General features: G+C 40.6%; 2 protein-coding genes across 5 annotated transcripts in view; one reads left to right on the top strand and one right to left on the bottom strand.

Moving 5' to 3' along the window:
* The window catches only part of LOC113418606 (BAR/IMD domain-containing adapter protein 2-like), a 31,818-nt gene extending 26,217 nt beyond the window's left edge, over positions 1-5,601 (top strand). For 2 of the 4 annotated variants that reach the window (XM_026677590.2, XM_087947175.1), the window contains one exon: positions 46-4,046. In XM_026677590.2, coding sequence (XP_026533375.1) covers positions 46-118 — 73 coding nt within the window. In that variant the 3' untranslated portion in view covers positions 119-4,046. Of the gene's footprint in view, positions 1-45; positions 4,047-4,631 lie in introns of those variants that run through there. The other 2 variants (XR_015745950.1, XM_087947174.1) reach the window with 2 other exon arrangements.
* A 220-nt stretch (positions 5,602-5,821) lies between these two features.
* The window catches only part of LMTK3 (lemur tail kinase 3), a 37,240-nt gene continuing 17,112 nt past the window's right edge, over positions 5,822-25,949 (bottom strand). The window contains exons 11-15 of the mRNA XM_087947173.1: positions 19,759-22,295; positions 17,681-18,051; positions 16,941-17,052; positions 10,682-10,942; positions 5,822-9,135 (exon numbers count right to left, since the gene is read on the bottom strand). Coding sequence (XP_087803299.1) covers positions 9,119-9,135; positions 10,682-10,942; positions 16,941-17,052; positions 17,681-18,051; positions 19,759-22,295 — 3,298 coding nt within the window. The 3' untranslated portion in view covers positions 5,822-9,118. The remainder of the gene's footprint in view (positions 9,136-10,681; positions 10,943-16,940; positions 17,053-17,680; positions 18,052-19,758; positions 22,296-25,949) is intronic.

Below are 25,949 nucleotides of genomic sequence, written 5' to 3'. Positions count from 1 at the left end.
CTGAGCCTACACATCTCACACTGCCTTTCTCCTTTCCCCTTGCAGGATCAATCCCTTTGCTCATGTTAAGCTGAAACGTACGGTGACCAATGACCGTTCGGCCCCACTCATCCAGTGAAACGTGCAATGTTAAGTGGAGATAGACCACTGCCCTGCTTTCCCCTCTTTCCCTCACTGTGTGGCCTTTCCCAATTAATACGCCGCTTCTGGCTCACAGTAGGTTTCGGGTCCAGGGGTATCTCCCTCCCTAATGGCACAGGAAAGTTCACAAACTCGATGCACAGCAAAAAGGCTATGGAGTTTCATTGGTGGTGGCAGTTCCAGGATGGGAAGGCAAGCTAACGGCAGCATGAGAAGAGACAGAGTTTGGATGCAAGTGATTGAGGCAGAGGTTTAACAGTTGGATAAAAAAGCAGGAGAAAGGTGAAGGATGTGGGCACAGATGGAAAGAGGTCAGATGAAAGGAAAAGGAGATCAGAAGAGAGTTATGGATGGCATGTTACAGAACATTCAAATGAAGAGAAATTCAGCAAATGTAGGTCTCTCAATATGATTCATGTTTCTTACAGCTCAAAGTTTCCACTCATCAGAATCTTGTTTGTGTTTTCTTATCCACTTTGACTAAAATGCCACTCATTTGGTGGTATGTGCTCAGAAAGAAGATTACAGGTAGTCCTCGACTTACCACCAACAATTGAGCCCAAATTTTTTTGTTGCTGAGACATTTGTTAAGTCAGTTTTGCCCCATTTTACAACTTTTTGTGCTGTGGTGGTTAAGTGAATCACTGCAGTTCTTAAGCTAGTAGTAACAGGGTTGTTAAATGAATTGCAATAAGATCAGAAAAGGTGATCCCATGACCCCGGAATACTGCAACCATCTTAAATGTGAGTCAGTGGCCAAACATCCAAATTTTGATCACATGGCCATGGGGATGCTACTGTGGTCAAAAGTGGGGAAAAAATGGTCCTAAGTCATTTTTTTCAGTGCCAGTATAATTTTGAATGGTCATTAAACGAACTATAGTAAATCGAGGACTACCTGTATTTTGAAACCAAATGAAGGTGTGTTTAAAGTGGCAACCTAGGGTTTTGTTCTGTTTTTTTAATTCAGCAGGTCTTAAATGTATTTCTCTTTAGAGTCAGTTCTGCTGTTGAATAATTGAGTGATTGCAATTTCCCAGGGGTGGGATTCTACCGGTTCTGTCCACTTCTATAGAACCGGTTGCTCCAAAGAGCAGCAGACATAGAACCAGTTCTATGTCTGCTGCTGTTGTGGCCCACCCGCCTGCCCGGGCTCTTACCTAACCTTTATTTCCTGCTTTTTCCACCGCAGCTGCTTTCAACACAGCTGCGGTGGAAAAAGCAGGAAAAAAGGGCTTTTCCAACCGCTGTGCAATTGTACGTAGCACTGCTCAGCTGTCCGGGCAGCTCAGCAGAATTGTAAATTGCACTTGCGTGACACTAATAGACAGAACCGGTAGTTATACCAATCGGATCCCATCCCTGACATATCCTACATCACCTGGGTCACGTGAACTTTCCATTCCGCAATAAACTTCTACGCTTATCATTACATAAGTCATAAATAAACATATTGCAAGTGGACTTCCAATAGAAAGTCTACACTAATCTTTTCAATTGTGTAGCAGTAAGATATGTTGATTTGAGAATAGAAAGGACAGGAAAAACTGGTTTAGGAGAGTAAGAGAGATGTGTGGGAGGAAGGGTTAAATCTAGGAAAATAAAATTCAAAGCCGATTCATACTTATAAGATATATTGATATTTCATCATTGATTTATTTAGTTACAGACCCAGTTTACTTAGAAAATCACTTGGGAATGGTTGTGAATTGGTTGTATTTGAATAAGTCAGATTTGAATAAGTATGAACGGTGTTACTGTGATGTTAGTTCTGTACTGGCCTCTTGGAAATCACCCATTTGTTATCATCTGATAAACATACAAATGTGAAATAGCTCTGGGAAGGTGATTGTGTGAACAGTTCCATTGAAGAAGTAAAACAGTGTTTCTCTTAGCAACTCTTAAGATGTGGGGACTTCAATTCCCAGAATTCTCTAGCCAGGAAGGCTGGCAGGGGAATTCTGGAAGTTGAAGTCCACATGTCTTAAGAGTTGCTAAGGTTGAGAAACACTGAGGTAGAAAGTTGTAAGTTTTACCAAAAAACACTATTGATAATTGATGTGCTGTATTTACATTCATTGCACATTGTAGGCCTATCTTAAATGTCTTAACAAGGCATGGGTTGTGGATTGAAAAGGAGCCAGAATTTATGATTACTGGGTTCTCTCAATCGGGTCTGCAGTCCATGAAGTGATCCATGCTGCTAGTAGGTTTTGAGTCTGCTTCAAACAATTGTTGAGATATTTTCATGGGGAAAAAGCGTATTGGTATTATGAAAAGGTTACCATTAAACATAGACCACATGTTTTGTATATTGTTTTCTGTAGGTTTACCAGAGGTTTTTCTTACTACGATATGAGATAGTCTTAAAAAATGTAGAGGTTTTCCCCTGTTCCCCCCAGGAAACATGGGAAGAGAAATGCCAGAAATCAGGGCTTCTGTGTGTGGAAGGAGGAAGTAGATTAAAGCAAGGCAGTTGTTTATTTAATTTCAGTTGCCAGAATGTATAATAAAGACAGTTATTCAGTAGTATTCTTGTCCTGGCAGACCAAACTGCAGGCATTTTGGTCAAAGCCAAAATAGAGTAATTCAGCTATATTTCTGAAGAAAGAAACATTTTTCCCAGTGAGGAAAGGAAATGCCATTTTGCTTTTCTTTTGCTCCTCACATTCTTCTCTTACTGACAAAGAACCCAGTCATTTAAAATCCAAGTATGCCCCCTTGCAGGCTTAGGTGTGCTATTACACAATCCTGGACAGATTTTAGTAACATGCTTATTGATCCTGATTTAATCTTGAATGCAGTTGCATAAATAAGCAACAACGCAGCCCTCTTGGGATAAATTAAATAAATGCACAAGATATCCGCCTTTGATGAAACTCACAACTATATAGTGAAACTGTGGCTTTGAAACAACTGCCAAGGCTGAAAATATATCAGAATGCCTTCGTTATTGGAAAGAAAACAAGATTGATATTTTACCAATGAAAGTATATTTAAAGGTGCTTTTTAAAAGGCAACTGGATTTACTTTGTTTTGTTTTTGAGGAAAAAGAAGATGTTTTCTTGGAGAGAAAGCAAAATGTTTTCTTCTTTTTCCTCAAAGAAAAAACAGTCTAGTTGTCTTTAAAAAAAACACCTTAGAGACAACTATGACCTGGATGAGAATTTCCACAGACACAATGAAAGAATAATTTCAGGTTTTGGAGGTGCAAGGTTTATAGAGTTTTATATAGCTACCTCCCAGTTGTAGTTCACCTGTGTTTCATTATTTTTTCTAATTTGTAAAAAAATAAATAAAACCAAGACAGCAAGACAGATTAGCTAGATGACATGTTTTGAATCTGATTTTCCCATTTACTTTGCTTGTGAAAATGTGATCACATGACCTTGGGACACAGCAGTAAGTATAAACTAGTTTCTAAGCATCTAAATTTTGATCACATGATTATGGGAATGCAACAAAGGTTGTAACTCTGAAAATGGTCATAAATCACTTTTTTCATGCCATTGTAACTGAACAGTCACTAAATGGACTGTTGTGCGTCGTGGACTACCTATATTTATATATATCTGATCTTTCATATCAGAACTGTTGTTCCCCCTTTTCCAGATAGCAGTAGTTGACAGTGTTCAAACCTAATGATATTAGAATTGAGAGTCATATTAAAATAACAAGATCAGCTCAATGATTGGTGCCTTGAATCCCTACTCTGTATTTCCAAAATCCAACATTTATTATAAGTTGCAAAAGGTATGGACATTGCATATATTTGTTGACATTTCAATATAAGGTGGCCATAAAGAAAAGGATTTTACTTAATGCCTCCATTTATGTTTACAGTATAATGTCTATAACTGGAAATCACTTATTTCCTCTGCTCAAAATGTATGTGTTCAAGAGGCTTTAAAAACAGGCTTGTATTTATGGACAGGGTATATACACTGGTTCCCATTTTACATGCTGTTTCAAAAGCATGAAATACAGATCTATTTTTGCCTGTTTTTATTACCCATCACCTCAAACTATTTTCTAAAGTAGTTTTATTATTGAATTCTGGAGAGCCAAATATGAAATGTCAAGAAGGGGAAATGTTAAAAATGAAAGATCAGTTTAGAAGGAGATTTGCAGATTAAGCACAGTAGCACAGAATTCCCTGAATACAATATGGTTGCCAAATTGTGTGTGTGTGTTTTTTTCTTTATTCAGATACACACAAGCACATATCCTGGATCTCTGAAACTGGGAACCTTGTGTATTAACTGCTCATTTTATCTTACATAGGGCTAAAATGTATTCATTTATCTTTGCATTTCCTTTCCTGCTTTTTGTTAGAAATAACTGCAGTCATCTAATGATTGTTGCTTGTGTGTGTGTGTGTGTGTGTGTGTGTGAGAGAGAGAGAGAGAGAGAGAGAGAGAGAGAGAGAGAGAGAGAGATTCAGCTGAAATAATACATCTGGAAAATTTTGATTCTCTTTCACTTAAAAGCCTGAAGAATGAATTCAAGTTACAGGATGTTCATATCTAAGACCAGAGTTTACAGATCCTGCAATTGATATATGAAAATTGGAATGATGGAAAATTTTGACACTGAGACACTCTGCTTTGAGAATATAGAGGAGATGAGGAACATACCAAAACAAAATAAAAATGGCTTTCACATAAAAAGAGACAGCTTGTATGGGATTCATTCAAAACAACAAAACAACAAAAATGCAGGATAGCATTTACCATATGTGAAGTTGCCATACTATGTTTTTGACAGCGCTGTAAGCTGATTGTAAAGAAATGTTATCATCCTGCACCATATTAGAAGTTGGAAAATAATGGAATAACCATATTTAATCTTTTCAGTTGGGCCATGTAAAATAACTGGTTTATCAAGTGATTGCATGTATGCCATGGTTTCTTACCCACTGGTAAATAATTTTTTGTTTTACTAAAAAAAAGCCTGTGCAACTCTACCTTTTAGATGTTTGGTGTAGCTTGGACATAATATATAAAGAACAATGAGATTCCATTTGATATCAGTCTCTGTGTGCACATAAATGAAAGAGAGGGGATGGGGGAATGTATTATTGTATTGAGACAAACATTACCAGCTGTGCAGATATTGAAGTCTCATTAGCTATGTCCTAATTTTCAAATTAATAAAATTTAATATAAACGTGTGCCTTTCTATGTTTTCTTGGTACCTTGAAGCAAAATTATGCCAGAGCTTTAGTTTTGGAATGAAAGTGCTCTTGGAGAAATCTTTACAGACTTCACCAGTTTTCTTGCCTTCATAAAGTTTTCCCTACAAATTACAACTTTGTCTGATGTTTTCAAATTGGTTCAAAAGCTCCCTTTGCCACTCATCTACTAGATTGTATCTGCACTTGCATTCTCATTTATACAGAGAACCCTGGCTTTTATGTGTAACAAAATATGATGCTATTAAAATTCTGGTATTTAAATATTTCTCTATCCCTATTTATTCTTGGAATGAATGTTCCCACTAATGAAATGCCACTCTGCAAATCATATATACATCTATTTCTGCAACACAGATTCTCCAGAGTTCACCCTTTTGTACTTTAGTAAATCATCCATTTCTTAAATATTCAGATTATTATTTCACTTCTCAACCCACCATAATTCAGTATCAATCCCCAGTGGAATCATGGATATACAAGACAAATGGTCATAGGTGTATTTATTCTTCCATTCCTCCCACCAGTCTTTAAAGAATGCCACTTTCTTTATAAACAAAACACCCACCCACCCACCCAAAAGAAGAAGACTCTTCCATTTTAACAGAGCATTTGATAAATATGGTCATCCCTTTCTTTCTTTATTCTGTGCTACAAATGGCAACAGGAATGGGGGTTATTGATATCATACCCAAACTTCTGTTTCCCTCAGAATCTATAAAAATGGAATATATGGTACCGAGGTGGAAGCCATGATCATAGAGAGAATGTTTCTATCATGGCAAGAATGGAAGCTGGATAATCAAAATGTTCATTCACACTGCCCACGACCAAGAGGCAGAATGTGGAGGCCTGCTGCCATGCAAAACCAGCCAGTTTCCAGTCTTGATGTTCTTGAGATAATACAGATGCTGCTCAAGCATTTGACAGGCACTTAAAGAACACTTGTGGACGAAGTGTGGAAAGATCTTGCCACCTGCTGGATACACCCCTGCCACACCCTGGGGCAGGCTCAGGGTTTTAATTTTGTAATGAAGTTGTTATTAGAAAACCCGCTACTTTTGAAAAGGGCACGGCAGTGAAACACAACCAAATCCAGTAAGCCGACTCTTCCTTCCAATTTGCAAGTTAAGTGGAGCAAGCATCTGCATAACACATTGTAAGCTGCTGTGTAACCCTACAATACCCTTCCTACTTTATGCCCACAGCTTCTAAAAATTCCAAAAGCAATTGAATCTGGGTGTCTTCAGATATGCAGAAGGAGAAAAACCTTCCTTGACTTCATCCCCTAATTGGGACTACTACGAGATGTAACGGAGCTGCAGTTCCCAGAATTTCCAGGCTGTGCTGGCTAAGAGTTGTACATCTAACACATCTGGAAAGCATTAAGTCAGGCAAAACTGCCTTAAATTTCTCATAAAGGATATCATCTGATGGAGGTATAGATAGTGTCCATAAAACTTAAGAGACTAGTAAATAGAATGGGGACTTGAAAAACTTGTAGTTTACTTAGCATTGCCAGTGCTGGAAGTCGCCGTTTGGGAGCTAGATGCTATAAATAGATTGCTCCCAAACTCTTATCTATCTGTTCAGTGTTTTCCAACCATGGGAATTTCCAAAAATGTAGACTTCAACCCCCAGAATTCTCATTAATGGTCATATTGGCTCTGAAATACTGAGAGTTGAAGTCCATACTCCTGGAAATTCTCAAGGTTGGGAAAGCTTGATTTTGTTGATAGTCCTGGACTTCCTTAGTAAAATATATAGATCACAGAACACCATAAAGTATGGTGAAATGTTCTGTAGATAGCTAGCCTATTTTACATCTGATGCAAAATACCCAGAGTTCAGGGTTAAAGATTTTGGGGATTCCACTAAAAGAATTTGTTCTTGTCAACACTTCAGCTTGCCAAAGTAACCAGCTAATAGTTGTTTTCTTCTAAGTTTTTAGAACAAGAACACTATCGCAACTATTATTTCAACACAAATCAGTAAAGACGTCAGCAATTGCCAACTCCATAAATCAAGCCATGCTCAGATTGCAGATAATGTCTCTCCCACTTCTTGGTTTTTGTTGCATTTTCCCCTAGCCATTTGTCAACTCCCCTCTTTCATCACCCTTTTCCCAGCTAATCATGGCTAAAACTAAGGAGAGCAATTATGAAAACTCACACTTCCCTGTTATAAACTAAATCAAAAGTGAAACTATTGCCTGAAGGTTAATTAAGGTTTAGAGTCACTAAGGGCTCATTCAACTTGGTCCATCTTGGCTGCTTCTAACAGAGGCTGAAAACCAACCTATAATATGCCATTTTCAGGCTGAAGAATTGTCAAAACCATCTTTCCCACCAAGAACCACTCCAGATATGTTAGGATGACAACATCCCTTATTCTTGGCCAACACAGGCATTAGTTTTAAGACTGATGTCTTCCAGGTGTATTGAACACACACGTGAAAGACACCCAGTTAAATCAGCCAGTAGAATTGGGTGCTTAAGTCTAATCTTCCATTCCTCCTCTTTCTTCACCAGGGTTAAACACTCTTCATTGCTGCTTATAATCCCCCAATTGGCCACAATGGTCTGCAGATAAAGAGAGAGGTGTTTCCCCTCAAAATGCCCACATAGTAGGTATCTCCATAGAATTGCTTGAGCTTTTTCAGTCCAACCCATTTCCTCCCCACACTGTGGTTTTTGGCACAAGAGATGACTTTTCCATTCTTTGAAAGTCCTTGTCATTTTAACTGTATTTCAACAGGTCCCAAAAGACATTTATTAACCTCTAAAACAAACCAGTGGGGGACTGAGAAAGTCAGAACCTGCCACTCTCAATAAAAGTCAACCATCTCCAACACAAAGTATGAATTAGGAATGATTTTCCCAGTCCAATGCATGCACTGACCTGTCAAGACAATATGGAGGGAGTTCCCACAATGAATCAATGGCTATCCATTACTTGGCCACTACAAATGAGTGATGTGACCAATTTACTGTTTTTCTTTATCGCTTCAGGAATAATTGAAATGGTGAACAAGGGATACCCACCCATCCAACTCTCACTACCCAAGGTTCCTGTGACTTTACAGCATTTGATTACTCTGTCTTGCCATTATGATTCTGTCTGAGGTTCAACAGAATGGTCTGTTATATATATATATATATATAATGCTGGTTAAATGGAGATGGTCACCAGCCCTATTCAGTTCCATTTGGCACAAAAGGACTTTTAAATTGGTAGCCATGTTCCATATTACAAGACTGCAGGTGATGAAATGCAGAAGGGCTCATGAGCAGTTGTAGGCAACTTCCTGAATATTGGTTCCTCCCCTCCCACCCCCAACCCTCTCAATTTGGCACAGAGGGTCCTTAGAAGGGACATATCAGAGAGTGGAAGGGAGGCTGGAAGAGGAGAGGGGTTATACATTCAAAAGCCAGTGCGGAGCAGGGGCCTCAAGCTTTGAGGAGATATCTTCCTCATCATATGGAGGCCTGAGACTGTTTGTACAAAAAGTTCTGCTTCTCTACCTCCCCAGGCAGGGATGTGTCAGTGAGCAGAAGGAGAGCAGAAGTCCACATATGTTAGGTTCTAGTTAGCAATAATGGCCCCATGCTGTGCACCCAGATACACACGTGCACACATACATACACACACACATCTGTCAGTCTATCCACTGCAGAAAACGGATGTGTGGTAGCTTGGTATCAGCAGATCAACTGGATGACTGGGTGCTGCCCCTGAATGTTGAGATGACAGGTGGTGGGGTTGTCCAATTTCCATTAATTCTCAGTTCTCAATTGCATCTAGAAGGTGGAGAGAAAAAAGAAACTTCTAGTTAAGGAGGAGGAGGAGGAGGAGGAGGAGGAGGAGGAGGAGGAGGAGGAGGAGGAGGAGGAGGAGGAGGAGGAGGAGGAGAAGAAGAAGAAGAAGAAGAAGAAGAAGAAGAAGAAGAAGAAGAAGAAGAAGAAGAAGAAGAAGAAGAAGAAGAAGAAGAAGAAGAAGAAGAAGAAGAAGAAGAAGAAATAATAGTAGTATTTTGGGGCTGAGAGTCGCATGTGGCCTTTGAATGTCATTTTTGGAGGGTGCATTCTAGAATGACACAAGCACATCAGGTTATGCTTCTCTGATCTACAACAATAATTTTAAAAGACTGCTAAATGGAACAATTCTGTTTTCCAGCCAAACATACATAATTCCAATTGGGTAAGGAATTGGGGTTGGTTTTTATCCTCCTGGTCCCTAGAGGATAATGTTACTTCCTGCACTTCCTCTATTAACAAAATGACCAAGAAGCTTTGGAAATGTCTGCCTTTTATTGTGAAGATAGCTTTCTAAAACTCCACAATTCTCCAGACTTCCTCCATCTCAATTTAATACAAGAAAGGAAGACAAGTTTTTTTCAAGATCAAAGAGTGGGGGCTGATGGGACAGATTTTATTGTGCAATTGTGATGCCTTGGCCAAGGACTGATGTGGAGAATCAAGATTTTATCTTAGCTTTCTAAAGTAATCTTACTCTTTTTCTCCAGTCAATCTTTTTTGTTTTTACCTCTCCTCCCTCAATTCATTCAGGAGAAGAAGACAGAATAGCTATTTGATACTTTTTAAAAATCAGTAGTGGTAGGGAATTAAAGATAGCAATAGCACATAGACTTATATACCTTTTTATAGTGCTTTACAGTCCTCTCTAAGCAGTTTACAGAGTCAGCATATTGCCCCCAACAATTTGGGTCCCCATTTTACCCAGCTGGGAAGAATGGAAGGCTGAATCAACCTTGAGCCTGGTGAGATTCGATCTGCCAAATTGCAGGCAGCTGGCAGTCGGCAGAAATAGCTTGCAGTACTGCACTCTAACCACTGCGCCACCAAGGCTCTTAGATGCCCACATAATCTTCACCAATCGTCTATTCAATCACACAGAGATCTATCATTCATTGGGCAAGCTTTGCCAATTACAGTAATTTTATGGGCCTAGGAAGCTCAAGCTACTCTTCTATGTATGGTTACTGCGAAACTCCATTACTCTATGAAAGGCCATGGCTTCCATACAATCAAAAGGCTTCGTTAGCTTAAAGTAGTTTTCCTCCGTTTATGTTCTTCTGAAATATTGGACAACTCTCTGGCTGGAAATTATGGGAGTGAAAATTCAACATCATAGGAAGATGAAATTTGGGGAGGTTCATTCAGATATGAAGAACCATTCCTCTATCATCCACTCCTGCCTGTAACTGGGCCTGGAACCAAAATGCCACAAAGCCCCACCTGGAATTTTCCTTCCTCACTATGTCCCATACTAAACCTCCCCTAGATATGATAATGGAAAAGAATGTTATGCCTCTATGCCCCTTACCAGCTGTGGGTTCCAATTCAGAATCACAGGATGGAGGCCGATGTGGCTCTAGGGCAGGAGAAACGGTAAAGCGAGAGAATCTCAGAGTGTCCACAAGGCTGGACTCAGACCGCTTGGCTGATGGCAGCAAGGCAGGCGTCATGGGCACCGGTGAAGAAAGGGCTGGGTGTGGCTGTGCTGTGCTGGGGTCTGACACCATGGAGACGTAGGAAGGGTTCTGAGCCATGAGGGGGAAATCATCGTCCCACTCAAAACTGCCACCTGAATTGAGAAGGAAGAAGCGGGAAGATAGGACGGAGGTTAGATTTGGCCAACCCCAGAGTAAAGAAGAAGATAAAAAATATAATCAGTAGTTCTGACATGATGTCATGCTTAAATCTTAATCTGGCTAGGTTTACACAACATGCTAAAGTAGAGTAAAAGAATATGTTGCATGACCAGGCCATCATATTAGATTGGTGGTTCTCCACCTGTTGTCCAGGGATCCCTGGGAAGGAGGCATGATAAGGTGTCTATGAAGGCTGGAAGAAATGTTATGATATAAATCTTGGGACCTTGGTCAGTGGCCACAAAATATATTTAAGGGGGGAAGGGGGTCATGGTGAATAAAATGTTGAGAACCACTGTATTAGATCATTATCTGGGTGATTTGTTTGGGCATAGCATGTTGGTTTTTAGGAACAAAGCAGTTATGTTTTGTTATGAGGGAAGTAAGCAGTGGGGTGCCACAAGGTTCCGTCATAGGCCCAGTACTCTTCAATATCTTCATTAACGACTTAGATGAGGGAATAGAAGGGGAACTTACCAAATTTGCAGATGATATTAAGCTGGCAAGAATAGCTAACACCCAAGAAGATAGGCTCAAGATCCAGATGGATCTTGACAGACTAGAACACTGGGCCGTATCTAACAAAATGAAATTCAATGTGGAGAAAAGTAAAGTCCTACACTTAGGCAAGAAAAACCAAAAGTACGCATACAGACTGGGTGAAACCAGGCTCAATAGCAGTAACTGTGAGAGGATCTTGGAGTCTTAGTGGACAACCAGCTAAATATGAGCAAGCAGTGTGCAGCAGCCACCAAAAAAGCTAATGCAATCCTAAGTTGTATTAACAGAGGGATACAATCAAGATCAAGGGAGGTACTAATACTACTCTATAAAGCCTTAGTAAGACCACACCTAGAGTACTGCATCCAGTTTTGTTCACCACATTATAAAAAAGATGTTGAGACTCTAGAAAAAGTATGGTTACAGGAACTGGGCTTGGCTAGTCTAGTGAAGAGAAGGACCAGGGGAGACATGATAGCGGTTTTCCAATATCTGAGGGGCTGCCACAGGGAGGAGTGGGGTCAAGCTATTTTCTAAAGCATCTGTAGGCAGACAAGGAATAATGGATGGAAACTGAACAAGGAGAGATTTAACCTGGAAATAAGGAGAAACTTTCTGACAGTGAGAACAATCAACCAATGGAACATCTTGCTCTCAGAAGTTGTGGGAGCACCATCACTTGAGACTTTCAAGAAGAGATTGGACTACCATCTGTCAAAAATGGTGTAGGGTCTTCTGCTTGGGCGAGGGGTTGGACTAGATGATCTACAAGGTCCCTTCCATTCTGATTATCTGTTATCTGTTCTATTTACCCAGGTTTCAGTTCCATATGTCATATGAGCCCAGTCTTTGGGTCACTGTTGAGTACAAGAATTAGCTGCAGAAAAATTTATTTTATAGTGCTTAGATGCATAAATAGGAAAAATATAGCAATGAGTATAAATTTTCTCGATGTCATTATTTCCTAATTCCTCCCATTTGCTCAACTCCACCTCATGTCCCTCTGCTCTGCAGCTCCCATTTGACAAGCTAATTTCGGTATGGAAGCATAATCACTTTAAGTTCTTTCAGTCAACTTGTTTTTTCACAGACATACATGCATTTCACAAACACCTGGCTAATGATCTATGCTCACACGCATCCTGATAGAACATGTAATTTCATCATGAGAAAATTATTTCTGCAATTAAACTTTATTGACCTGCTTTGTACAACAACTGTTTTTTTTTAAAAAAGTCTTCCTATCATTCTGCGAGTTCTCACTTCTCTTTCTTCCACTATGCTAGAAGAAAATTTGAGGACCTGTAATGGAAAATCCTGACAGTTCCTTCCCTCTCAGTCCATTGATCTGCTATACAGACTCTGTCAAAATGAACAGGAGGTCCAGATCCTCGTATTTGATCTTATAGGCCAAAGGAGGTCACCTCAGGGCTATTTAGGCTTCCTAAATCATATCTTAAACTAAGCAGGATTAAAGCATGGCTGCCCGAAAACAACTTGTCAGACGGTGAAGACAGATGCCAACGTGTATTCTGAATATAGGAATCTCCATAAATCCTTTGCCTCTGTCTGTGTCATTGAATAAAAACACTTCTGAGTGCTTGGAAAGATACTATTAAGTCATGCAGAGCACTAGAAGGGGGCCAATTCCATATAAGGAACTTAGCACAATTTATGACCCTATTATTTATTTATTTGTATCCCACCTTTATTATTTTTACAGAGTAATTCAAGGTGATGAACCTATGCAACATACCTTTCAGAATGGCTGCCTAATTTAATTTAGCAGATCTCCAAGAACAGCGATAACAATAACAGAAGGATAAAATGTGCTGAGGTCAGTGTGTTATGCTGCAACTACTGCATCACTGAAGGATACTTGGTGCTCTTTGAGCTTGGTGGTTTTCTTATAAAAGCTTCATTACCAAAATAGATAACATCATCAGTAGCATCTAGTTTGGTAAGGAAATATCTTCAAAAAAATCACCAAGCTCAGAAAGCACCAAGGAATGCACAGCTCAATCCTGAGCTACAAATATTCTATTTTACTGGTATTTCTAAAGGACCCAGATTGTTGGGGGCAATATGCTGACTCTGTAAAAACCACTTAGAGTGGGTTGTAAAGCATTATAAAGCGGTATATACATTTAAAGTTAACCACTATGCTGTGTTTTACATGGGACTTCTTTTGAATTATGTTTGGAAATTCCAGAAGGGAATCCAGAGTGGTCCAATACATATTCTGATGACCTCCAATTTGTTTTCTGATAAATCAATTCGTACCTTAGTCAAGGTACAAATAACCAGGTTCCATTATCCTACTTCAGACACATTATGTGAAGACTTAGCTCTCTGATGGTGTACAAAGTGAAAGAAATGAAAGAGGAGGGCAACCAATAGAAAGTGGATATACTCACTTATAATGTTGATGAGTGCACTCTACTGGAAGACGTGAAAGATCAGGTTAGGGACAGATTGCCAAGGAGAAAATAATCTGCATTGATGATGCCAATCAATCAATTAATCAATGAAATGTCCCTAAACATCAGAAATCTGATCAGAATAACTATTTCTTCTCATGTTCATCAGTTGACAGTTAAACTTCAGCACTTGCTCTTTGTGTTCTACCAAGTTTTGTTGATATGCTTGACAACTACAGAAGATGGGCTTCTAAATATCATATCCAAACACTGGGTATGTCTTCTCCAAAGAACCTTGGTAAGCCACCTCTCTGTTTTGGAAAGCAGAAAGTAATATATATTCTGTGCCTTCGATCTATTTTTCAGCTCTTATGACATTATTTTTCCAACAGAAACTATTAATTTACATTCTTCTTGGCTGCTGTTTTAGTAATCTATTGTCCTTTTAATTGCTTTTGTTTTGTTTTTAAGTTTATTGTATCTTGAGGCCTTTAGGGGGAATTACACTTCCTTACATAGGAAATAGTTTTTAAAATTGGATATACCTCCATCATCAGGCCTGGCCATAGCACAAAGCAGATTAGTTTCTGAATAAGGAAGAATGTGTAACACCATCTGCCTTAATATGATGATTTTAGATTCTGAGCCTTCATGGAGGCAATAAAAATTATATACTAAAAATAAACTATGTGGAGATTATTTTTTTAAAAGGATCAGCCAGCGTCAGCATAATTATTATGCAATGTCTCCTAAATTTCTACTAACTGAAGCACATATTCATTTTAAGAAGTTTATTTCCACTCACACCTGAAATGGATTTAAATTGAAGAATGCTAAAGAACAATGTTTATCTTCAGATAGATTCACTTTGCAGGAGTCTCCACAGAAAAAGACGAACCAAGGCAGAAATAAAAGTGAAGCTCACCTGGGGACTTGCAGTTCTGTTCTGTCTTTGCATTGGAGACAATCAAATGATCCCAATCATCATACCCAGGAAAGATACAGAAAAAATTTATCCATCCAAGCAAAAACTGGGAGGAAAATGTTATTTGTACGAATGCACTTAAATCTAGACAAAATCTTGCTGGCTGGACTTAACATTTTTGCAGATTTACTAGGCCACACCAGGAATTTTTGCATGTTTTCCTAGTTTTCCTTATTTAAAAAAACTTCCTTATTTGAAGGTTTACATTAGCACTTTCATATATACTTCAACAAATGCTGAGAAACTCTGCCCCAGTTTTAGCCACTGCAGGGAGAACTTTTTGCAAAAAAAGAAACGAGAGGCCACACAGGTTGTCCAGCCCTTCTTTAAATTGTGTTGAAATCCATTTCTATTTCTGATATTGTAAAAATGTAAAAATTAAAATATTGTTAGTGGGTCACAAACACATAAGTATCTTAGTGTCTTTCCTCAGTTCTTACTATTTTACAGCAGCAAAACAAAGTGCCCTAACAAACCGATTTTGAAAACCACTGCCTGACAGGGATGGTCGTCCAATTTCCACTTGATCACATCCAAGAGGAAATCGTATCTCTGGTTTCTTTCTAATATTCATCCAATCTCAATCTTTCTGTACCTCAATGCTATTATTCCCAGTTTTGCATTCTGGAATTGTAGATAATCTTTCATCCTTTTCTACATCCTTTTCTATTCTCTTTCAAATATTGCATGTTCTCTTACTTTATCTCTACCACAATCATCTGCCTTTTATTTTCTCTTCTTAGAGCTTTCTGCTTCCTTAGATTCTTTTCAGCTTAGTTTCTTGTCCTTCAGTCTTCTTCATTGTCCTTCTATGAATAATTTTCTTCAAGTGTGGTGCCCAGAATTGTAAACAACAATAGAGATAGGATCTGACCAATAGGAAATAAAATGGAACTATATCTCACCTGGCATTTTATACCTGGAAATCTGATTCCATTTTCAAGGGTAAATTCACCAATGCCATTTTTCCACCTCAAGTGAAACATCCAAATGATTTACAGCTTTAAAAATACACACAGAGAGATGGTGGAACCATCAATGAACAAACTGAACATTTAGAGATGAAGATGGGAGGTAGAATAGTAGCAATTATTCTAAATCAGTGTTTCTCAACCTTAGCAATTTTAAGATATTCCCCCAAATTGCTGCCTGCAATTTGGCAGTTCAAATCTCACCAGGCTCAAGGTTGACTCAGCCTTCCATTCTTCCAAGGTCGGTAAAATGAGGCTCCAGATTGTTGGGGACAATCTGTAAACTGTTTAAAGAGGGCTATAAAACACTGTGAAGGGGTATATAAGTCTAAGTGCTATTGCTATTCTCATTCTCTAAATAACCCATTCCACAAAGAAACTAACAAACCAACGCAGTCTTGTCCTTTCAGTAATACCACAGCATCACTGAGCAGTCTCTTCCAGCCTTATAAAAGGTACCTCATACATTGCCCATTCCTGTCCTAAAATTAGCATTCAAGTTTATTGTTTTGTTGAAGCAAACAATCATAAGTGTGAAAATTCTACTAGGACTCTTGTTCATCAGTTTTGACTGATACCCAAGATGATCACTCTGCTAGACTAACTCTGTTTCTAAATGCCTGAATGTAATACAAATTGTGGCAGGAGATGGATGGATGGATGGATGGATGGGGAACTTTCTGATTCCAATCTGCATTTGTTTTATTCTGAACTTAGTTTGCTTCTTCTTGAAATTGTCCTCATGCCAAGCTGATTTTTGTAGCTATCTTTGATCCCTTTCAGCATTCTTCCTTCAAAATCAAACTTAATCTCTTTTGGACTTAATTCAGTCTTCATCAGTCTATTTTTCTATATCTGACAATCAGTTTGACCACAAACCTTCCTGAAACTTGACTCTTTCCTCCAACTTATTTCACATACCACTTTCTTATCAAAAGCACCTGGATAGCTCAGCCTTAGTCCATTCTGACTCTGTAGCTAGATGGCCCATCTCCTATTTGACATTTAAGGCTGCTAGAGAGGGTAGATATTTCTGACTTGTTCCAGTACTCACTGAAGCCATCAGCTGGTGGGAAAGTATCAAGTCCCGGTTCGGCTGCTGAGCCAGGCGAAGGGGCATCACCATCAGGGGCTCCCTGTGAACTCAGTTCATTGGTTGGTGTCTCCTATATATAAACATGGACAGGAATTAAAATGAATTATCCATCTAAAGTCCCTCTGGACTGAGGTATAGTTCAATCAAATAAGTAAGAAAGGAAAATCATTTATCAGAATGCAAAAGTTTAGCAATCGACTGTTTAAAATCATGGGGCGGGAAGAGAGATAAGACTAGCAGGATGCGAACTGGAAGAAACCCTGAGGTTTTCAGGACCTTCGACCATTGATGTAAACCACAAGGGAGAAAAGAGCTTTCATATTGCATGTCATCATTATTGTAAATATGCTTGAATCCTTTCAGCTATTGGAATAGATCCAAGGCAGCCAACTGCTAGGAGGAAAACCTATTATCCACAGATCATTGGCTGTTTCTAAAAGGAGGCATGAAAGGACAGCATGGCTGGGATTAAGCCAGACCCCAAAGGAAATATGTGTTGTGTGCATTGACAGAGAATTTAAAGAGTGGACAATTGGGTGGGAAGAAATAAACTCAGAGTTGCAGAAGATAAGAGAAAGACAAGGTCCAGGATCCCTAAAAGAAGAGACACTGCCTGGAAATGGGACTATTGAAGTCCTTCTTCATGCTGTTGTGAATCAACTTTAATCCTCTCCATCCTTCACCTCCTCATTACTCACCTGATCAAAGAGGTAGACGGTGACATCATCAAAGAAGGAGACCATTTTCCGCTTGCGGTCCAACTCAGCTGCTGCCTCTTCCGCTGAGCGGGGTGACTTGAGAAGGCCACGCAAATTGCGGGCATCATCGCTTTCACTCACCACAATGGGCACGCCCCTCCCTCCGCTTCCAGCCAAGCCTCCTTCCTCATCTTCTTCAGCATCCTCTTCCTCTTCCTCTTCTCCTCCTAGGGAAGCCTCTCTCCCTCCCAGAACTGGACCCTCCCCCAAAGCGGTTCCTTCCCAAAATGGTCCTTTCCTTGCTCCGCCAGACGGGGGAAATGTCTGCAAAGCCAGTGGCGGCAGTGACAGAGACAAACGGGATAGCTTGACTGAAGGCAAAGGTTAGAGGTCAAAGGCCAGGATTGCCAGGAGAAAGGAAAGTGATGGAAGAGCCAATGGTCCAAGGTCAAGAAGGACAATTAACATGGAAACCAGTCAAGAATAAAAGAGTTGGGATGTAAGAGAGTGAGAGAGACAGAGACAGAGACAGAGAGAGGGGGGAGAGAGAGAGAGAGAGAGAGGGAGGAAGAGAGAGAATGTATTATTTCACCACAAGTACTTTTTTTTTTTTGCTCACATATCACCTGGTATGAGCTGCCACATGTATTAATTCAAAATGAATGGTTTACTCTAATTTGATTACCAAAACTACCTTGGTCTGTAGACAACTAGTATGCATGGAAAAATTGACAGCATAATACATTTGTGATCATTTCTGCAACTAATTACCTTTTTCCATCTAACACTATGGATTGAACTGTGTTGCTCACGGTTGGATTAATAAAGCAGCTAAAAGATTTTTATTTTTTTTACTGTTTGTGACATTGCCTATAAATCCACCCTGTTCAAAATTATATTTTTTAAAAAATATATACATTGATTAGCAGAACACTCCTACACACACACAAAAATTGTTTGTCAAGTCTGTGGGTGGTGTTTATGTAGTCTATAGCGGAAGAAAGCTTTATAGCAAAAGAAAAAAGAAAGAAAGAAAAGAAAAGAAAAGAAAAGAAAAGAAAAGAAAAGAAAAGAAAGAAGTAAAATTTAAAAAATGGACTGTTGGATCAAATTGTAAGTTGCCCAGAGTCACTTGGTTGGGTTAGGCAACTATAGAAATTGAATAAATAAAGTTAATAAAATAAAATAAAATAAAATAACAAATCTTATTCAGTGTCTCCAGGATACCTATGAGTTGGAGGAACTCTTCTTTCTTCATTTAAGATTTTATTTTGAAACTTAGGAGAGGGCCTCATGGGACACTCATTCTGCTCCAGAGAACCACAGCCAGGGATATGGATGGGAAGAAGTAAAGTAATAATGGGGGTTGCAATGGTGCCATCAAAGCTCTGTCCCTTTTAATATGAACTGCATATTAAAGTGTTGGGGATTTAATAATGTGACTTAAACAGGGGTGGGATTCAAAAATCCCAGCAACTGGTTTGCTGCCCAGTTGCTGGGTGGGTGTGGCCATGGTGGGCGTGGCCTACTGGAACAGCCCTGGGAGGGCTGTTTTTCACCTTTCCTAGGGTCCGGAGGCTTCCCTCAGGCCTCTGGGAGGGTGAAAATGGCCTCCCTCAGGCTCTGGAGGTCCTTCAGAAGCTAGAAACCGGCCTGTTTTGCGACTTCCGGTACTTCCAGTAGGGCCATTTTCCCCCTCCCAGACCCTGCACTTCCCGTGCAGACCCTGCACTTATCTGCATCGAAAATGCGCCATGTGGAGACTCCTGGGAGGGGAGGGGTGGGCAGAGCCAGCCAGTCGGTTCAAATACCAGTTCAGCGAACCAGATGCAAATTTAACATCCGGTTCGCCCAAACCGGTCCAAACCAGTAGAATACCACACCTGGACTTGAACCACCATCTTGAATTCTCCCTACCACTTCCTCCACCACCACATGCTTGGCCGCTGCCACTTTCCCATTAAATCAGTGATTCTCAACCTCTGTAATTTTAAGCCAAGTGGATGTTTTTCCATCCTGTTTGTTACACGAACTTCTTCCTGTTACTGCCACCCTGAATTATAGATTGTAGAATTTACCTTTGATATCTTCACTGGCTTGATTCACAGGGACCCCAAGCTCTTGCTCCTTTTTAAACTGGTCAGTTGCTACATAAGTGTCTTCCTGAGGATCTTGTGATTGTTCCAAGTTAGTCATGGGTTCACTTTGGATCTCAGTAAGGATAGCTTTCTCTGTTTCCTTCCTTTCTTCTTCTTTCCATTCCAGTTGCTTCTCTTCAGATTCTCCAGTTCCTTCCTTCTTCTGCTGCTGCTTTTCTTCTTCCTCCTCTTCCTCTTCTTCTTCTTCTTCTTCTTCTTCTTCTGCTTTATCTGCCACACTTTCTGACCACTGGAAATGCACTGTTTCCTCAAGGTGGCTTTTTTCCTCATTCCCTTCTTCCTCTTTTTCTTCTCTTTCCTCTCCTCCTTCTTTTTCTTTTCCTCCTCTTTCTTTTTCCTTCTCTTCCTCTTCCCCAGTTTTCTGTGTCTCTTCTGGCTCCAGGCTCCAAAGCTTGACAATGGCCTGATCTTTTAAGGAGGCAAGTTGTGAAGAGCCCAATTTTGGCACCTTCTGGCTGCAAAGTAGATTCCGTGTGACATTTTCTTGCAGTGTGACCAACAACTGTTCTTTGCATACCTGAACCACAAAACCTGCCTCTACTATTGCCTTCTCTGAAGGCTTTTCTTCCTCAGTTCTGGTTACAACTGGTGCCTCAGAGGATTCGGCCTCCCCATCAGAGAAGTAAGCAGAATCACGGTGAGGGGTTGAAAGCCCCAAGCTCCTGCCGACCTCTTCTTCAAATTCAGTCCCTTCTTCACTCACTGAGAGCGTCAGATCACTAGTAGACTGAGAGATGGGCGTTGCTGGGACTTTGACAGGATCGTTTTCTGCTTCTATTTCTTCCTCTTCTCCAGAAGGTGAGGGAGGTGATTCCTCTTTAAATATAAACTCAGGTGAAAAAGTGCTCTCTGTTTCATAACCACTATCCCCAAATTTTTGTCCTGGGGAGGAGTAGTGGGAGGCTGGGCTGCAGACATCTGAGGAACTCGTATTAGAAGGGATGTCCAAGGAATCTACAGAATCTAGGGTTCCTCTTTGCCGGTCAGGTGCTGCTGGGGAGAGGCTCAAAGTTGCAGGGCCAGCTGAAAATCCATCCACAGCTTCTGGGAGAATTGCAATTGTCTCCTCATCGTTAGTCTCAGCTAGAGTAGACAATGGTGGTATCTCTACAGGGACGATCACATTGCAGCACGCAGATGACATCGTTGGAAAGGGTGACCCAGGCGGGCGGATGTTTCCCCCGCCTCTTTGCTTTGGGTAATCTTGAAGTTCATAGGTCTTCACAGCTGTGCCCATGAGTGGGTCATAAAATTCACTCTGCTCCCCAGTATCTCCATCACAGTCTCTAGGGGGTATGATAGAACAGTCAGATAGGGAGCCTCGCTCCACTTTGAGGGAGGAGTCATCCTCGGTGCCATAGCTATCACGGTGAGGACGCCTCAAAGGTGGGCCATGATTGCTCCAACTGCTTACCACATCCCCTCGAGGGATGGCACAGGTGCAACAGGCCCGAGTGCACAGAGGGCAGGGCAGAAGTTTGCGCCGCCCTCCTCCAATGCTGCTTCCACCATCATCCGTGCTGCTGCCAGAACTGCGGTCCTCCATCAGAGAAGGCTCCTGCTCCCAGGAAGGTGACCCTTGGAACTCTGAGGGGTCCCCAGCAAGCGTCTCCCCTGCCCCTCGTTCTTCCATCATCTCCGCATCCCAGCTACGCTGCTGATCCTCCAATTCACGATACACAGTAAGTAGGGATTCTGCAAGGAAAGCTTCACTTTCTGTGGCTGGCGTCTCTGTCAGCGACGTCTCTTGGATCTCACCATCGACACGGAAAGGATTGCTTTCACCACTGCCCCCAGACAAGAAAGGGTTAGTATTGGACTGCTCGGGTGGCCGAAGAGGAGCATTGTGGCAATCCCAATCAGAGGGAAAGAGGGGCTGTGGTGCTGAACCAGGGCTGGGGGCACACACTGGCCCTTCGCCACTACCGTGATCCTCCAGGCGAATGTAATATTCACTGCTGACGGAAGGGCTGCGGGCGCTGATTACAGGCACAACGCTGGGCGTCTCCAGACTGTGCCCACGGTGTATTGCCTGTTCATAGAATGGGTTGCTGCCAGGCACTGCTAGCCCACCGTTGCTGGAAGAGTATTCGGGTGGTGCTGAGGCAGGGCCCTTCCATCGCCCAAGTCGGGCCTTCTCCCACATATACTCAAAGTTCAGCCCTCCACTGCTTTCAGTCACGGTCAGGATGTCATCCATGTCTCCACCATGGAATCCATCCAGGAGTGGGTAGGCTGAAATCTCATCTGATGAGCAGTGATGGCGTGCTGTAGAAGAGGAAGCCGGTGGTGGGGAAGAGGAACGCATGGGTTTCAGGGCACTCCAGCGCCACTCAAAACTCTCCTCTGCCTGAGCATTGGAGCGCTCATTCAACAGGTAGCTCACCTGCAAGTGCAGCTCTTCCATAGTTGGGCGATGAAAACCTGGTAGCCAGCATGATTGCATCACCTCATACCTGCAGTGGGGCAGGGTTGGAGGGAGGATAGAGGAACAGTCGGAAAAACAGGCAGAAATAGGGTGGAAAAAACACAGTTGTGGGAAGACAGCCTGAAAGGACAGCTAAGGGGCGGGCAGCAGGGATTGGGAACATTTAAAATGAAGCAAAAAAAAGTGTTGCAAAAGAACAGTTGGAAAAAGAGGAAGAATTGGACACCCTACAGAGTTGCAAAAGGAAAAGCAAAGGTAGAAACAGATATGCAAAATTAGAAAGAGCTTGACAACTACAGCAAGAGAGAGTAGGGAGAAAGAGTCAACCAGTAAAAAAAGTGAAGTAGAGCATATAAAAATACCATTCTGAAGTCATTCACGAAGTACAAAAAAATGGGAAAAGTCAGTCCCAAGAATGGAAGGAGAATGGCTGTGACATCAGGAGAGCAAAATGGGTGAGAAGTAGAGCAGCTGGAGATGCAAACCATTTATAGATCTTGGAGAATTGTTCTAACATAGAAGAGCTACAATATGGCATTAAATCATTGGCCCATCTAATCTTATTAAGAGGAGCATGCCCCAGCCTAAAGAGAGAACAGATGGGTACCTGGTAGAGATGCAGAAGTCAATAGCAACCATTGAGGGTGGGTCGGGGGGGGGGGAAGGGCAGGAAGATCAAAGTGAGGTAAGCATCGTTGCTGCATCTCAGCACATTCTATGGACAACCCTAACCCTTTGCCAACCCCAAAGAAACTTTCGCTTGCAAACAACACTAGCTTTTATAAGTGAATTCCCACACCAGACAGGTGGTTTGACTAGATCTTCAATTTCTCTTTCCCCTCTTGCACTCAATGGTTCTAGAATTCAAACTGGTATCCACTACCTACCTATCATCTATCTATCTCTCTGTCTGTCTGTCTGTCTGTCTGTCTATCTGTCTATCTATCTATCTATCTATCTATCTATCTATCTATCTATCTATCTATCTATCTATCTATCTATCTATCAAATTTAGGCACTGCCCTGCTCACTATTTAAAGGATGCTGGGCAGTTGACAAGTAAAAATCATAAAACTGTATAAAAAAATAACAATGAAAATAGAATTAAAACAGTATGAGAAACAACTAAAAACAAAGATAAAAGATAAGTTAAAAGGTAGAAGGAGTGCTCTCGAGGCACCAACCACCATCAAGGTTGCATGATGCTCTTGAACCCCATGTGTCGGGTTCAAGGAACTGGAAATGCTCCAAGGATGGATCAATGATCACCAGTTTAAAAGAAATTCGCCAGACTGGAAATGTTAGAAATATTGACTTCAAATGTTTCCTCCTTCAATGAGCTCTAAGCTGGAACATCTTTTAACCTACCCCCACTCCAATCAAGGCCTCCTTTTCATCAGCTGGTGATTCCATCACATCATGTGAGTTGCCAGTGCCAAGACTTCACACTCATTTGAAATGCCAGAAAAAATGGAGATCAGCCTCACTTTTGGGAGGAGGATATTCTGGGAGGGGCAACAGCAGAGAAGTCTTCCTTCCTAGACTCCGTTAGTCAGAGATCTTTAATCGATGGGATCCATAACATAACCTCCATGCCTGACTGGGTGGGACAGGACAATGTGAGTGAGACAAAATTATTTCTTATGGTCCCATGCTATGAAGGGCTTTAAAGGTAATAACCAACACCTTGAATTGGACTCGGAAGAAGTAAACTGGCACACAATACAGTTCACACAACTGTAGAGGTGTGACAGTCCTCGGGGCACCCAGAATTGCCCTTGCAGCTTTATTCTGCACCAGATAGTCTTCAAGGGCAGTTTTATGTGGAGTGCACTAAATCATAAATCTACTGAAAAGGCACTGAATCATAAACCATCTAAATGGGCAGTGTTCACATATGCTAAGCCCTTAAATTAAAAAGAACCTAGACAAAGTATTTGTAATGAAGCTTAGTATGTTGCATAAACATTGTCCTATCTTTTATTGACCTAGTTAAACCTGTTGTGAAGTCTGACAGCATCTCTTCAGGGTTTCTCCTTACAGATGGCAGAGCCTAAACTTCCTAATGGAAAGCAAAGGCTCACTCATTCATCCAGATGGATCCCTTTTAGGATAGCAGCATCAGCAGTGTCCACAGCAAACTCTGAGAACCCCAAATGGTAACATGTGCATGCTGACACCATCAGGAAAACGGTGCCCTTACAGGCTTGCTTCTACAATACTTGATGCCAGGATGTAAAATGGCGCCATGTGTATGATGATGTCACCAGGCCCTGCCCTCTGAACTCCCTCCCCACCAGAAAAAAAACATAAGGATAGAACATATTCCATAGCAATCTTAAAGGTGGAGATCAAATTGATCCTTTGAGAGAAGATGATCCATAAAAAGGTGCACTCCACTGGCTTTGAAGATTGCTTTGAAGATTATTTTGGGGTTACTGTTGATTGCTTTTTTTTAATATAGCAAACAAATGCTAGGTCAATTGGATTGATAGATAAATAGATTTACACATCAGGGACAACTCTTTTTTGTATATAGTTTTTATATCAGGTACAACTTTTTTTGCAACTTATGTAGTATTTTTATTTAATAAAGATAGGAAAGTTTATAATTATGTATTGACCTATATTATAACCAGACTTTTTATATTTAAAGTCAGTGTGGATGATAAAAAAAAAAAAAATTGCAACAGAAAGAATGCCTTTTTTAAAAAAAAAATCCTCTTTTTATACTGTTTCACTGCATTCTTTCTTTCTTGATTTTTTTTTATAGGATTTCACAATATGTTATGATGAGATATTAAAAATACTACTACTACTACTAGAAAAAATATTTAAAATATCTGAAAGGAAATCCTCAGCCCAAATTAGCATCTTAGATAATTACTGACAGAAATAGAAATTGACTGCTTTGATTAAAGAAATGAACATAAGTACTTTTGCTTCCACTTGGAGACCGCTTTTGAATTTGGTGCTTGAAGTGGAAAAGAATGAAACTTTGATTTTGGGTTTCACCAAGTAGATTGATAGATTTTTACAGAAATGCATTGTTCATATTATTATGAAAAAGCAAAAAGTTGTGATTTGATGTTAATGCCTTATTTTACTGCAACAGAGAGTCGGAAGTTAATCTTCTTTTTCTTTTCTTATCCTTCCTCACTTCTCTTCCCCCTTTTCCTCCCTACTGCTTTTCTATTTACTTTTCTATTTTATATTTTATAATATTTTATATATCACTCAATAAAAATATTAAACTGGAAAGCATCTTAGACAATTACTGACATAAATAGAAAGCTGCAGACAGTCAGTTAGCTCAGAGGTCCCCAACCTTTTGGGCACATGGGACCAGTTCCACAGAAAAAGGTTTTTCCAACGACAGGAGAGGGCATGGTTTCATGTGCTGCTTGCATGCCATGGATGGGACTTCACTTGTTTGCGTGGCCCAGTTTCTGGCAGGCCACAGCCTGGTGTCGGTCCACAGACCAGGGTTGGGGACCCCTGAATTAGCTAACACGAGCCAGGAAGAATAGGAAAAGGAAAAAAAATGGAAAGAGAGTTCATAGCTAAAGAAAGCCTGGCCAGATTGACAGTGCAGAGAAAGAAATGGGTGGATAGAGGAAGAGTCAGAGGAATACAGAGAGAGGGGAGAATAGAAGAACATTAGGAGAAACAAGAATGCTAA

Source organism: Notechis scutatus, chromosome Z (assembly GCF_049901735.1).
Source record: "Notechis scutatus isolate UNSWTSFEM ecotype Mainland chromosome Z, rNotScu1.2, whole genome shotgun sequence".
Lineage (NCBI taxonomy): Eukaryota > Metazoa > Chordata > Lepidosauria > Squamata > Elapidae > Notechis > Notechis scutatus.
The sequence above is the reverse complement of the archived record's forward strand: the minus strand, read 5'-3'. Positions and strand labels throughout refer to the sequence as shown.